We start from the raw sequence: 14,782 nt of genomic DNA on the forward strand, positions 1-14,782 counted from the left end.
GTCAGGGGTCCCCAAACTACGGCCCGTGGGCCGGATCCGGCCCGCCTCCACATTTGGTCCGGCCCCCTGAACAATACCAGAGAGCATTCAGATTTTTTTTCATTCATTGTATTTTCCGGTTTATATGTGGATTTTTCCTCAACCACCAGGGGGCTCTTTAGCAGGAAATGTGTCCTGTAAACTGTGGGGCGCATTACTGCCATCTGTTGGACTTTTAGGGAACTGCTTGACTTTTATGTTATTTAATCAGTACAGTTGTTTGCTAAAGGTAGAGCAGATGAACACGTGTCTGTTATGAACGCCGCATTCCAGGTTGAATTCTTCGAAGCAATGCCTGTAAGTAGCAGCTTATACTTCAAAACAGTATATATGTTAACATATGAGAAATTAATATGTTATAGTTACTTTCCCTCAATGGAATATATGCTAGTCAGTCCCAGTCACCGTTTCACTCATGGTTTTTGCCCATGTGCTTTCTGGGTAAAAATCAATCGAGAAAACGCATTTATTATCTAACCCTCTTTACTATTAACAAAATCGTGGAGAAAAAAAAAAGGTATTTCGTGTCAAAACATCTTGTATGTACAACATCTGTGTGAGTCTGTGGGGGGCCGCGCGTGTCCATCCTAAACCTGAATGCCATTGGTCAGTTCACTTTTGTTTATTTGGCGTCTTGACGCTTTCTCTGTAAGCTAAAAATGAATAAGCGGAGTTTGAACCCTTTCCTAGTTCTAACATGGGTCAGGTGAACCCCGCCTGAGCTTCTTACCGTGTGCGCGGTTCTGGCAGGGTCGCCAAGTTTAGCAGCCTTTTTTTTGTGGTTTCGCTAACTGAAGAGCTAACGGGTCACCGGATTGGTCGAACATGACATCTGCGAGCGCTTCCTGAGCATCTGCTGGAGGGTTAACGGTTAATTCTAGCTGAAACTTTGCCAAAAGAGTGGAAATCAACCAAACATTGTGGCTTCACCTCCTCGTCGTCTGGAAGTCTCAGACACATGAACCTTGGGATCTCCATCATCCACCTCCCGTGGATCACACGGGTAGGCTTTGCTTTTATTATTTATGTATTTAAAAAAGCGGATCTAATCCGCACTTTACGTATGTGGCCTGTATTTTGTGTGTTTGAGGTTTGGGCTGGCTTTATGCGCATGGTAAGCGTTGGTGATGTGATTGTGCTCTCGTGGGTCAAATGCAGTGTTAGCATAATAATATCCTGCACCTGCACCTGTACACTACAAGGCAGTGTATTAAAAACTAGCTTAAAAGTTTTGGAGAGATTAAAAATTTTAAACGTTCTTTTTTTTCCTTTTCTTTTTTTCTTTTTACATAAATTCGTGCTTGCATTTTAGTAAGACACTAAATTTGAGGTTGTTGAAGTTTCTTTAGTATTTCATAAAGATAATAAAATATCTTTCCCCAGAAAGCTTTATCCAACAATATCCTTGGAACACTGCTTGTCTATGATGTACCCAGAATAACAGTGGAGACAATGGAGAATCAGTTGATACCTTTCAAAATGGCTGGGTTTCCCTAATAGACTCAGCAGTCCAGATCTGTATAATGAGAACTACAACCAGCAACATTTTAACAGCATTGCAGAGGAGTACAAGGACACCAATCCCGGAGAAAGTTTCTGCAGCTGGCAGCAACCAACTTCCATAGTTGGAAGCAGACCATAGAAAGATCCTGGTTGGTCATTTCTAACAATGCCACAAGACTGTAGCAAGGCTGTATGTAAAGAGAGAACATGGAAGGAAGGTGGACATACTATGTGTCCAGGAGACCAGGTGGAAAGGCAGCTGGAATTGAATCTTAGGAGAATAATTCAAGTTGTTCTCTTATGGTGTAAATGGAAAGAAAAATGGAGAATGAGTTATACTGAAGGTAACCTGGTAAAAGCCAACCCCTTATTATATACCCTTTGCTTCGCCCAAAGGCTCTAGACCCTCAACTATTGAGAAATGATTGCTTGCTGGAAACACTCTTGATGCTCAGGAGGTCCCAGGTGATTGAACAGCTTCATTTTATATGATGAAAGAGACAGGTAGGCGGGTACTTGGTGTGTCATCACGACGGAGTAAAGTGGATTCCCTTAAGAAGGTTCTGGGTGGTGTACACCAGGATGGTATAGTGTAAACCAACTAACCCAGTGAAGGGTTTATGGACAGTTGGTGTACTCTCAACAAGGTCCCCTTCCATAGAGGGAGAACCAATAGAAGGTATTTATTGTGTATGTCAGTGAGTCTTAGTGTACATGGAAACATACTAAGTGTTGAGGGTCCATCTAGTGTACATTAGGGAGACATAATGTACTCAGATTTACCCAGGGAAGGTTACTTGTACAATTTGTAGTCTCTCCAGTGACACTCCGTCTGTGGAAGGGACATCAGACAAGGACTTGCACATCAGGATTCTTAGCAAACCTTTCATACAGTCTAACTTCCCAACAGAAGCACATGGAGACTTTAAAGTAACAGTATCCACCAAGCACTTACAGAGGAATGCGTGCATCAACCTCTTATCCTCATGTTTCCTTGTCATGGTCTCATTAGCTTTTTGGGGTTAGAGCTCTCCTGTGGGGTGGGAGGTTCATGACGTCTGTGCCTGGGGGCATGTGTTCAATGTTTTTGTGCTGGTTGGATATAGCCCAGTGTCTGAGCTTTTCTGTGGGCGAGGGAAAGGGAGCTGTCTGCCCTTCTCCACCCCACAAAGAAGAAAACCATTTCCTCGGACCAGGGACTGGTTTCCCCTTTGGGGGGATGATACCTGGAATTGGGAGTGTAGAGTGTGTGCCCGTGGCTCAGGACTTTCAGCTTTAGTTTTCATATGTTTTTCAGTTATTATTAATAAATTCTCTGCATTGTGGTTCAACCTTAAAACCACAGTACATGACAAACTGGGAATAATCCAATAGTAATTTCATAATTATGTGCTAAATTTTAACTGACTGCCTCTTTCAAGACATCTGCAGGACTTTTCATGTTTAATAGGCATTTCATTGGTGAAGTCATATAATTTGTCCGGGTTTTTTTTGTATGTATTGTTTGTATTCCGGGCTGCACAGTGGCGCAGTTGGTAGAGCTGTTGCCTTGCAGCAAGAAGGTTCTGGGTTCGATTCCTGGCCCGGTCTTTCTGCATGTTCTCCCTGTGCATGCGTGGGTTTTCTCCAGGTACTCCGGTTTCCTCCCACAGTCCAAAAACATGACTGTAAGGTTATTTGGCCTCTCCAAATTGGCCCTAGGTGTGAGTGTGTGTGTGCATGGGTTGTGTGTCTCTGTGTTGCCCTGCAACAGACTGACGACCTGTCCAGGGTTTACCCCGCCTCTCGCCCGGAACGTTAGCTGGAGATAGGCACCAGCAACCCTCCCGACCCCACTAAGGGACAAGGGTGTAAAGAAAATGGATGGATGGATGTTTGTATTCCACCTGAAAAGCATTGATGTTCATCTTGTGCTTATTTGAAACACTGTGTTGTGAATTGCAAAGTGAGATTAGCAAAGTCGATAAATAACAGAAAATCTATTAATCTCTAAAAGAAAAGAACACAGATAAAGCCAGTTTTGCCTGAGCAGCAAAACTTGGTGCTTCAGGACGGTGCTCCACTTTAACCTCATAAAACTTTAATCCCTAGTTTGCTATAGTGATTTGTCTTTGCTCTAAAACTGGTATTTAAAAAAAAAAAAGTATATAAAAATGCTTCAAATGCTGCAACGTCAGTGCAGGCCTAAACTAAAGTCACGTTTTTATTCTTATTTTCATTGGCAACATGTTGTCAACATATTGAGTAGAAATGATTTCAGAGGAAGCTGTGTTAGCCTCAGAGCAGAGCGTAACGCGTTCCAAGCAACATGCTGACAGCAGAAGAAACGCATGCGGGGTTTCTTAAAGCAGGCGAGTGATTAGTGATCCGAATCAGCCAGCTAGATCTTGGACCACGGACGCACTTGTGCTCCTTCCCTTTCATTCAGCTGTTTCAGAAGCGACACCTCCCCCTCTTTCTTTCCCAATTCTCATCCAGCTCTGAGTGCAGTCATTTCTAGTGCAGAGAAATGTCCCCAGTGACAGTAAGGGATGACGCAGGCTCTCTCTTCCTCTCTCTGTTTCACTAACCATCACCATCCCACCCTCCATCTCCTTGTAGCTCCAACACCATGTTTTCCCTCTCCTGACTTGCTCTCCCCTTCTTTTTTTCCTGCTTTGGTACTACCCTTTTCTCCATTTCCTCGCCCAGTCTCCCCGTCCCCCTCTCCTCTCACTGCCTCCCCCTCTCTCCCCTCCTTCTCACTCTGCTCCGGCACTGCAGTGCTGATTGTGATTGAACACACACACACAAACACACGCGCGTGCACGCACATACACAGGCTAGCACGCCCGAACACACGCACACAGGAGCGTAGCTGAGTAGCAAGTACTGCAGCAGCATGCAGCATCTGCGGCTCAGCCATTCAGGGAATGAAGGAAGCAGATCGCGGGAGGGGAAATAGTTTGCTACCTCAGACCAGCCTGCTTGTGCACCTTAGCAGAGGTGAGGATAATGCATTTCAAGAGCGGATGGCTTATGCTATCCTGTCTCTTCTGCACTGCCTCTGCATCCCGCTCACCCTGCTCCTCCCACTCCAACTCTTCCTCCTCCTCCTCTCTACAGCATCATTAGACAGGACTACAGATTGACCGGGACTGGCAAGCGGTGGATGGTCAGGGTATTTTTTTTTTTTTTACCCCCCAGCTGAAGGATTCTTCTGTGGCTATGCTACATCTGCACCCTGGCTGCTGCTGGCTGGATTGTTAACTGACTTCCGGAGCTTGAAAATAGCACCGAAGCGTACGAGGAATCTTGGATGTGTGTGTGGCATTCTGTACCAGTGTTGTCGCTGGTGCATTTCCTTCTTTTTTTTGTTTTGTTTTTTTTTTCCCCTGCTGGTTGTTTTTGCCTTCTCAGAGACTGGCTAGCAGGCACTGCAGCATCAGGACCGCAAGATCCATGAAGGGTAGGGCATGAGGACCCAGGGGCAACCCCAAGGAAGGGCTTGAGTACTTCCATTGGTACCACTGCTGAGGTGCTCATCTTGATTTTTCTATTTTTTTTTTTTCCAGAAAGGGGTGTCTGGTGGGGGGTTGGTGTGGGTGGTGGCAGCACAGGTAACTAGGCCCCTACAGACCAGAGCGGGTGGCTCTTGCGTAGAGGAGCCAGGCAGGACGTCCTGTGGGAAAGGGGGGAAGAAGGGCTGACTGGAACGTTGGACTCCTGATGGTGGCTATTTTTGTCTCCCCTAGCTGAGCGTTTGGGACAGCAGGTGGAAGAGAAGATGCTTATGGCCCGAGACACGGCCCGGGATGAGGCTCAAAAGCTACACAGGAAGTGGCTGAAGCACCAGGCCTTTATGGCAGAGCTGGCCCGCAATAAGGAATGGCTGGCCAAGATAGAACAGGTGAGTGGAGGCACCATGAGGGGGAGAGCAGAAAGGCGGCACACGCTAAATGGGGAACACAAGAGTTCGCGGTGGGTGTGGTGAAAGTTGGAAGTGAAAAAGGTGAAGCTGAGTGAGGTGTCATCACTCGGCTGTTGTATCTTCACCATGCTCAGGAACGTCCTGTTACACTCTCAAGGTTACATAGAAAGAACAGTGGTGTCATTTTTGCTTTCACATTTAGTCGGATCTTCGTGCCTCTTTTAGGCCTTTTTGCACTAATCAGACTTGGACTCGCAGGCTGCAGAGAATCAAAATGAGAAAGCTCTAACTTTACAGCAGAAACACAACGTGTGCTACAGAGTCTGGTATAAGTTGGTGTGAAGCATTTATTGCTCTCTCTTGTTTGGTTTTTTTGGTCCTGCATTGCCATCATGCTTTGCTACAACCCATCTACGCAGGATACCCTCCATGCTCTCCGGCCCCAGTGGATTGAAATCCACATGAGCCTCTAATGAGATCTGTTGACATCATTTTGGTTTCCAAGTTAAGCTTGTTGTTTAAAAATATATCACAGAGTTTCTGAACACGGTATGACATCTTCAGCTCAGGACCAGCACTGATTTGTATTTAAAGCAGAACAAGACATCAGTCTTCCAGCTGCAGCTGAAATAAAAGCACATTCTGGTCATACTAGTCATTGGAGCTATAATGGCACAAAAGTATAGACTCAACATATGCTAGGTGGTTATTTCAGTCACTTATTCAGCCGTTCTGCTCTTTGTAGAGAAACTTCAAGCTTAACAAGTTGATATTTGCTGGTTATGTGGTCGTCTGTGCTCACACCATGAATGTCTTTTTTTTTTTCTCATAAATATTTCAAATTTATTCAATTCGACCATCTTGGAAGCCGTCTATAAGCCAGCTTAGCGTCAGTGTGCAGCAAAATCTGTGTTGCTCTTTGCTCCCTATAGCTGGAGAAAACTTCAGTCACTCCTGCACAACCAGAGAGCAGTTTGCTGGAAACTGTTAGATTTAAACCATGCCCCTTTTAAACCTTAGTAGAACTTGCTGCTGGTAATCAGGGCCCATGTATTGATGACTTATTGTAGTAAATCATCAATAGACTTACTACAATCTTTGACTGATCTCTAAAAATGACTGCAATCTAGATAAATCAAGAAGTGGTGTTCTGCTTTCCAAAGCCCTAGCAACACACGAGTATCCACAAAATGTCACACAGAAACCTTTTCTTTCTTGAAAACGCAGCAAACCTTTGTCAACTTTGACCAACATGCAATGTATTTACATCCCTTATAAGAGTGTTTGTTGATATTTCCTTGTGTCTTAATTATTTATTTCTTTTGAATACATTCAAAAATTGATTAGACTTTATAGATTTTTGCACACCATTGTGGTAGTAAGCTGTGTGATAAAATATTAATTAGATACCAGGGAAACTAATTATAACCACAGCCTTGGAGTCAACACTACTAAAGTTTATTATCTATTGAGGAAAAGCTTTGGTTGTCCATGTGTGTGCAATGTGTTCTTCTTAGTTTTGGGACAACAACAACAAAAAACAAACAAACCTGAATTTGCTTTGTGTCTTCAGTTCTTCACTAAGTATTTGAATACAGGCAGACCGACTTATTTGTATTTTGTTTAGTTTTGTGAGCTGAAGTTCAGAGCAGGGGATACGATCTCTCTTCAACTGTTAACAATGCGGAGGTGCTTGAAATATTCAGGGGAACACAGGAACAATTGATTTTCTGTTTTACACGTATTCCTTTTTTATTGGTTTGACAAAACAAATTCTTTGCCCAAACCTGAACAAAACAAACGTACACTAATTGGACATTTCCTGGTAAAAGTTAATTTGCTGTAGCATTCGCAGCTCTGGTCTTATTTTAATAAAGAAGAAAAAAAAATCATATTTTTGTGATATTTTCATGAACATTTGGGGAAAATTTGAGATCTTTGTGCCTCTTCAGGCCTTTTTGTGTTAATCAGAGTTTGATTTAAGAGCTGCAGAAAATCAAAATGAGAAAATGCTAACTGGAAAGCAGAAAACTGAGAGTTTTAGAAATCCTAACATTATGCCTTATTTCATTTGTGCCCACCATCACTTCTGCACTTGACTCAACATGGTAGGAGTTATACCACACTCACCTTACTTTGACTTGAAATAGTTGATTTATCCAGGAAAACACAAATTGCATTTATTTACCAGATTTCTCTCTCAGCACTGCGTTAGCCATGCTCAATAAGTCCAAATAGCTAGTTACACTACACCATTTGCATATTGTTTTTACTTATCAAACGAATCTTGAAGCCGAAATGTAAAATTCATGTCTAAGAACCAACACAGGGCTGTACTTTGACTGGGCCATTACAAAACCCTGATACTCTTCTTATTCTGCCATTGTGTGGGTTCGTTGCTGTGTTTGGGATCATTGTTCTGTTGATGACCCTATTTGGACTCACACATTACCCTGATACCCACCATTCTGGACCGCTGGTTTGTAGTGTTGTTACTGTTATAAGCGTCTTGGCTGAGTGACACTGCTGCTTTAGGCCCATCTCTCCAATGGATATTGTGATTCAACCAGAAGCAACTTTAACATATTCTTTTCTAGACTGAAGCTTCTGCCTTCTTGCATCCCTTTAAATAAGTTTTCATTTAATTTTTTTTCTTTTTCTAATTGTACTGACATAGACTTTTAACATTTTACATTTTAACAGACTCATGGAGTCTGAACGCGTACTTTTGGGTTTATTGCAATTTATTTGAGCATTGCACAATTTAACCTTGGGGTCTGTCTTGCGGGACGTCAACTACATTTTCATTTACATTGTGAAAAATCCTTTTCACAGCAGAATGATCCAGTCTTTTGGGTGTGACCTTATTAGCGTTCCAACATTGAACTACAGCAACAGTTCATTTGCTAAGACCACGTTGTGTTAACACCCACCACCTGTAACCTCCAGTCAAGCTACTCCTGCCTCTATTGAGGGAGTTACACCTGCTGATGATCAAACAATCGGCTGCATTTTACTAACAGCATCTAGCTGCTACATTAAAATTCTTTGTGGCGTATGCATAGCTTTTCCACACGTAGATCTTCTCTTTTTTGGGTTCATCTTTGTTTAATAGATCATGAAACTATGGAATCTGCTGCATATTTTTGCAAACTTGAGCCAGTATTTAAACCATTTTCGAACCAAATGAAGACTGAATAATTAAAGGAATTGGTGTTTACAAATTGTTGATGTCCAACTTTGAAGCAAGTTCGACCTAAAAGCGAAGGATTTTATAGTCTTTATCTATCTTATGAGCAGCTGATTCACAGTGGAGATGGAGACAGTGGAGTGGCACCAGAACAAGTGACAGGTTTTGACTAGAATCATCCATACAAAAACTTCATCTTTACGCTTTTCCTTCAAAACAGTCCATCGTGAAACTTGCTTTTTTTTTAAGAATCAAGGTTGTCATAATTTATAATAACTGTGTTTCCATTAGTCATAAAATAGCGCAAAATGAAATTACGAAAATAAATTCTCTTAATTTGTGCTAGGATGAGGTGGTTTTTCAGTCAAATCAAAATAGATGTAATTCGCAAAACTGCAATGGAAACACTTTATTCACATCATACAAATCATATGATCAGCAGCTGGATGTTACTACTGGTGAAAACGATGAAGAAGACGACAGGAAGTAGTAGGAGGATGATGGTTTGGAGGATGTTTTTCGGACAATAAGCAGCCGGCTCTCAAAAGCGTCGCACAGTTCATTGACAATTCTGTGCCAGTGAACAGAACATGAATCCATAAGTCTTTTGTGAATTTGCAGATTATAATTTCCCCAAAACGCAGCACATGTAGCCGCTCCCGATTATAAGGGGTCGTTCCAATGCCTGACCAAGATGCAGATGTCTCCACTGATGGCTGATAGATGATGAATGATAGCAACATGTCTGAATTATGAATATATCTCATGTAGTTGTTATACATAAATCGCTGCCATTATTTTTAACAGCTTATCGCATGAACTAGATTATTCAAGTGTGATTTTCATTTCATTTCTCATTTAACGGAACAACTAGATTGAAAAAAATTTTTTTTTTTCGACATTAACGAAATATTGACAGAGATTTGTGCACATTTGTAATATAAACGCATCTACTGTTATTCCACTTTTGTACTTTTTTTGTCTTTGCCTATTTGATTTCATTCGATCATATTACACATTTCATCCTATTTCAGCTGCAGAGATAAACAAAGTGAAAAATGATGCAGTTTTATTGCTTATTCATTAGCACATTTGGATAAACTTTTTGATGCAAAAACAAAAAATAAAATAATAATAATGGTAAACCAGGAACCTACAGTGAGGCCTTACACTGAGTGCAGAAGATGGCTGCCTCATAGACTGTCTCTCCGGTGCCGGCTGCCGTGAGTTTCCCTGTGTCGTGTCCAAACAGATAGCTACGGAGCCCGTCGTGTCACTCAGGCCCTGCTAGCCTTGCCTAATCCAGCCATCCGTCTCTGTCGCTACCCGAGAGACGGCGAGAGAGGAGGACGCCGCTTCCTGTTGTGTTCAGAGAACTCATCGTCCTCTCGGAGCATTCCCGTCGCGGCCTGCGCCTCTGTTCTCTCGCAGCACTTACTCAGCACATGAAGCCGGGGCCGACGCGTGCATGTGGGGGATCTGTGGGTGCTTCTCTGTTACAGTGAGAAGACTCACAGTTGACCTTGTGCCAAGCCTCGGCACGAGCTCCAAGCTCAGCACTCTAGCACATAAACAAGGATGGAGCTTGAGCAAATTCTGTTTATTAGCTATAGATTAACTAATAAAATGTCATGTGAATAAAGTATAACTTTCACGAGGAAGTCCCGTTTCTCTTTAAGCGCATGGATATTATCCATGTGGTACTAAAAAAAAACACATTTCTGTGCCTTCTGTGTATGTACTGCAATTATGAAATCTCACATGAAACTTCAAAATTTGGCAACCAAGTAAATAAATAAATTTACAAAAGAAGCTTCTTCAGATACTTCAGCATCTTAAAAAGAAGTTGAATACATCTTCTATTCCTTGATTTAATATTCTTCTTTTAAAAGATTTCTAACCTGGTGGTCTTTATTTTTGCTTCAAATGGTCAAAAAGAGAAAAGGAGGAAAACCTGAGTATCTGAAAAGTGTGGCATGCATTTGTAGTCACCTCTCTGAGTTAGTTCTTTGTAGAACCACCTTTCATTGTGATTCATTTATCAAGTCTTAAATGGACTTAAGTCTGGAATTTGACTGGGCCATTCAAATACACCATTGTGGAGTCATCTAAAACAATCAGTTGTAGCTATGACTTTAAGCTTTATGGTCTTGGTCCTTTTAGTTTTCCATCACACACACAGCTTCTTCAAAAGTCCTACAAGTTGTCATGTTCAAGTTCTGAAAGTGTAAGCACCGAGATTCACTGTGAATATGTTGCATTCATGGGGGTCAGGCTTTATATAAGGAATTGGTTGGAAACAAAAGAACAAAAAGGAAGGACTTGCATATTAGATGTAAATGTAAAGTTTGGAATTACAAATATTTCCGCTCATCAGTTTCTTTTACCATACGTGTCCAGAACCTGAAATACTTTAGTCAAATTCGAGACTTGCTTTCGGCTTTCTGGACACCATGGAAACCCAGAGGAGGCCAAAAATGGAAAGTCTTGGTGTCATTTGACCCTCATCCACATGTTTTTCTGTGTCCTACATGGCTTGTGGCGATCTTTGAACCGGTCTTTTTAAGGTTTTTAAGGCTTTCTTCCTGCCAGTCTTTGCCGTATTCTGTCCATTTCTAGATGACCTCTTAAAGGTAGCTCTGTAACTTCTTGCTCCCTGACCTGTCTGCTGTGCACCTTAGTTTTTGTGATGCTGTTTGTTCTCTAATGTTCTCTTACAAACCTATGAGGCCTAACACAGGACAGATGGATTCATGCTATGTTTATGGTTGTTGTGTAACAAACTGTGGATAAGTTTAAGAGATATTTGCAATGACTTTTCTATAAAAATTTCTGCCACTTCTTGGAATTATTGATAGGTCACCTTTCGTCATAAGAGTTTTGAGTTGGACTGACTGTTGAACTGTCTCTCTGAGCTACTGCAGACAGCTGATTGATACTCGCAACAAAAATGACTCACTGTTTTATCTTGGCAAAAGATTTCGTCGTTGACTTGTAAGACTAACTACAAATTATGAAGTATCTGATGCAGTGTCTTCAAGTCACTTGTTTAGCGCCTCTTTGCCATCATCCTAATCTTTAGCCTCTTCCACAGACTCTCTATCACATTCAAAAGTAGGAACTCTGGCTGAGCTACTTCAAAACGTTTCTTCCGGTCAGAAAAAAAGAACAGCCTCCTTCCTTCTTTTAAATGCTACTTTTACTTATGTTCAGATTTCGAACATCCTTAGATTCATAACCAAAGTGTCTCCTGGAAGGCATTCACGTATCATGTTATCATAAATCAGTTCAGAGCTTTTATTTCCTGCTTCAGCTATAAGACGCCTCTGCTTACTGTCGGTGTTTGTCTCTAAATGGAGCGTGGTTTCTTTCTCAGGTGTGTAGTTTGGACCCCATTATTCACCCTGTGACTCCAAAAGGCTTTGGTGTTATAACTGTATTCGATACATTTATTTCTTTTATTTCTTTTTTATAAACAAGTTTTTTTGTCCATCTTCCTACTTATTGCTGGTTCTGTTGCATGAACTCTGACTTACTAATCCAGGAAAGGCATAAATCTGTAGCTCAGATTTACGGATCATATTTGAACCTATTACATATATATATATTCACAATTTGTGATTGTGCTTCACATATTTTTTGACATTTTTTATGAGCTTTGATTTTTGTTTTGTTTTGTTTTTCTCTTGAAAATGGTCAGCAGCAAAGACAAGATGGAAATTACCAATAAGGCAGCAGAAACACTGCAGAACTGCTACAAAGCAGACTGGTTCCTTACAAATTTTACAAATATGTATCAGAAATAGAACGTGAACAAAATTAGAGATTCATTTCAAATTTCAAGTGAATGTAAAAACTGAGCTGTGTCTTTATTGTCATCAGTCATTCAAGTGTAAAGTTTCTGAACCCAGAATAATTTTCCGAGCTTCACACAATACAACCACATAAATCAATTTTTGTATCTGAAAAAAAAGAAAAAGATTTAGGTGGTTACACCCTGGCTAAGAAATGTAAATGAAACTATCCCAATCAATATTTAATTATTATTGTTAAGGAAGATGTTAAGCAGAACCTCTTCTGCTAAAGGCTCAGACTAAGCCTTTAGTCTGAGGTTTAATATCAGATGTTTTTTGCTCAGCAACATCATTTATTCACAAACAAGCTCCAACATTTGTTATGCCTGTGTCATATTTAATTTCTGTTTGATTCAACTAAGACATTTGTTTTAGGAAATGAAACAGGAATCTCTATAAAAAATAACAAAACAATGAAGAAAGAAAAACTATGTATTCCGCCTCTGATGTGAACTTGTTTTCCAATATAGTCTGGTATTAGACATGTTGATCTGGGAATATATTGCATTGTAAGGATACTCAGAGGTGTTATGTTGAAGGGATCCATCTAAACGTTGGAGGATAGTCGTTTTCTAGGGCTAAACTTGGGCACCCTGGACTTTCATCCCCAGATTGTCATTTGAAACGGAAAAGAAAAAAAATAGAGACGTTGACTTCACTGGCAAAGTAATTTAATCCGTCCTGATGAGGGAGCAGATTGTAATGTCTTGTTCTTAATCCCAATAAGCACACAATATGCTACTGGGTTGCATCACAATCAGTCATGGCGGTTTCATGTGAAAGCACCTTATTTCTTAAAGTTTAGTCCTGCCTTACCCAGGTTTTTAGCGATGCCAACATGCATGGTAAAGCATAGAAAGCAGTGTGCCGCCAACTTTACGATTTGGGACATTTCACTTGCTACCAACTGCAAAACTTGCATCTGTCACTCTCTTGCTTCGAGGTCCAGAGCCGTAGCATTGGAGGTAACTTCAATCCTCCATTACATTTAACTATAATAAACACTAAGGCATGCAGAACATGTCTAGAAGTTGGCTTGAAAGTGTCTTCTAAATACTGCTTTTCACTGACAAGTGCAACACATTCTGACACAAGCCTTGATTGGTCATATTGTAGAAACCTATGGCGTTATCACAGCTGATAGTCTGCTAGATTCAGTTCAATTATTGGGTAGCAAAATGACAACGTTTGTAACATTTTCAGCTGCTGGGGTTCGCTTTTACACTTCACTGTGCCAAACAAGCCTCACCTCTGAAAAACCTTTTTACCTCCTCACCTGTGGGCATGTTGCACCAAGAGCCACTGAAGAAAATGACACCAGAACCTCTTAACAAGACACTGAGTACAACTTCCTTCATCGCAAAAAGCGAAACAAAAATGGAGATTTTAGTGGTTGTAGGATTTCTCTTTCATTTTTCGCAAACTACCGTGAGCCATTTCTCTCACCAGCTCTAGACACGAGTGATTGTTTTGGTTGTTATTACCCAGAATGCTCTGCACGATAGTCCATTTCTTGGTTTTGGATTGGTTTCTACTCCGCTTGGGGTTCACATATGTATTCACACCACTCCAGAGATCACTTCAACCGAACCAACACCTAGGTTTGTAGGCAGACCAGAGTTTGCATTTTATGCATTCACACCTCCCTAAACGGGCCAGGCTCTCTAGACAAACAAAATAGAATTCGATTAGACTGCACCTTAGTCACCAAGGAAACATTTTGTACTTTGCATCAACATGGTTCACACCCAGTATTAGATGAGGATTCACCTCCATCACCTCCAGTTAAGCCTCAGTGCCACAGTCTCTGCTTAACCTGGGTTGTAGTAACTAAGCCAAATGATTTTTTTTTTAACTAAATCTTGCTAAAACAATTTGTAGGTAATATTTTGGGGAAAACTGAAATAAAAGTCCATTGGAAACCTTCAAGATCCCAAAACCTGAGCAGAATTGGGCTTGAATTCCTCCTAGGATGATTGCTACACAGCTCAAAAACCAATGCAGTAAAGTCAAACATTGACTAAAAAAGTGCACAGTGAAATGTACGGTAGGATATTTTGGTCCCATTCGATTTTGGAAGACATGTTTAAACACGTCGGAAGAGAGAAAATTGCAAAATGAAGCACTGTAAATGTGCTGATAACAGCGCAAACGGGCATATTTGGTGGGCAGTCATTGTTGTTTGTATAAAATAAGCCCTTTCATTCCACCTACTGTTCAGCTATGCTGCGTCAGCATTGCAAGAAAGCCAGCAGAATTTGGCTGCACGCTGCCGCCATGATACCG

General features: G+C 41.2%; 1 protein-coding gene and 1 long non-coding RNA gene across 4 annotated transcripts in view; both read left to right on the forward strand.

The window, feature by feature from the left end:
- Nucleotides 1-546: 546 nt before the first annotated feature.
- Nucleotides 547-1,298, forward strand: LOC107836732 (uncharacterized). The gene is made up of 2 exons (XR_001662677.1): nucleotides 547-1,042; nucleotides 1,130-1,298. It is a non-coding gene; the product is annotated as an uncharacterized LOC107836732 (long non-coding RNA).
- A 2,975-nt stretch (nucleotides 1,299-4,273) lies between these two features.
- The window catches only part of sptbn4a (spectrin, beta, non-erythrocytic 4a), a 32,736-nt gene continuing 22,227 nt past the window's right edge, over nucleotides 4,274-14,782 (forward strand). Inside the window, exons 1-3 of one of the 3 annotated variants that reach the window (XM_016673567.1) lie at nucleotides 4,289-4,527; nucleotides 4,648-5,059; nucleotides 5,277-5,431. In XM_016673567.1, the coding sequence (XP_016529053.1) occupies nucleotides 5,309-5,431 (123 nt within the window). In that variant the 5' untranslated portion in view covers nucleotides 4,289-4,527; nucleotides 4,648-5,059; nucleotides 5,277-5,308. Of the gene's footprint in view, nucleotides 5,060-5,276; nucleotides 5,432-14,782 lie in introns of all 3 variants that reach the window. The other 2 variants (XM_007556429.2, XM_016673566.1) reach the window with 2 other exon arrangements.

This window comes from Poecilia formosa, unplaced genomic scaffold, assembly GCF_000485575.1.
Source record: "Poecilia formosa unplaced genomic scaffold, Poecilia_formosa-5.1.2 Scaffold79, whole genome shotgun sequence".
NCBI classification, from domain to species: Eukaryota; Metazoa; Chordata; class Actinopteri; order Cyprinodontiformes; family Poeciliidae; genus Poecilia; species Poecilia formosa.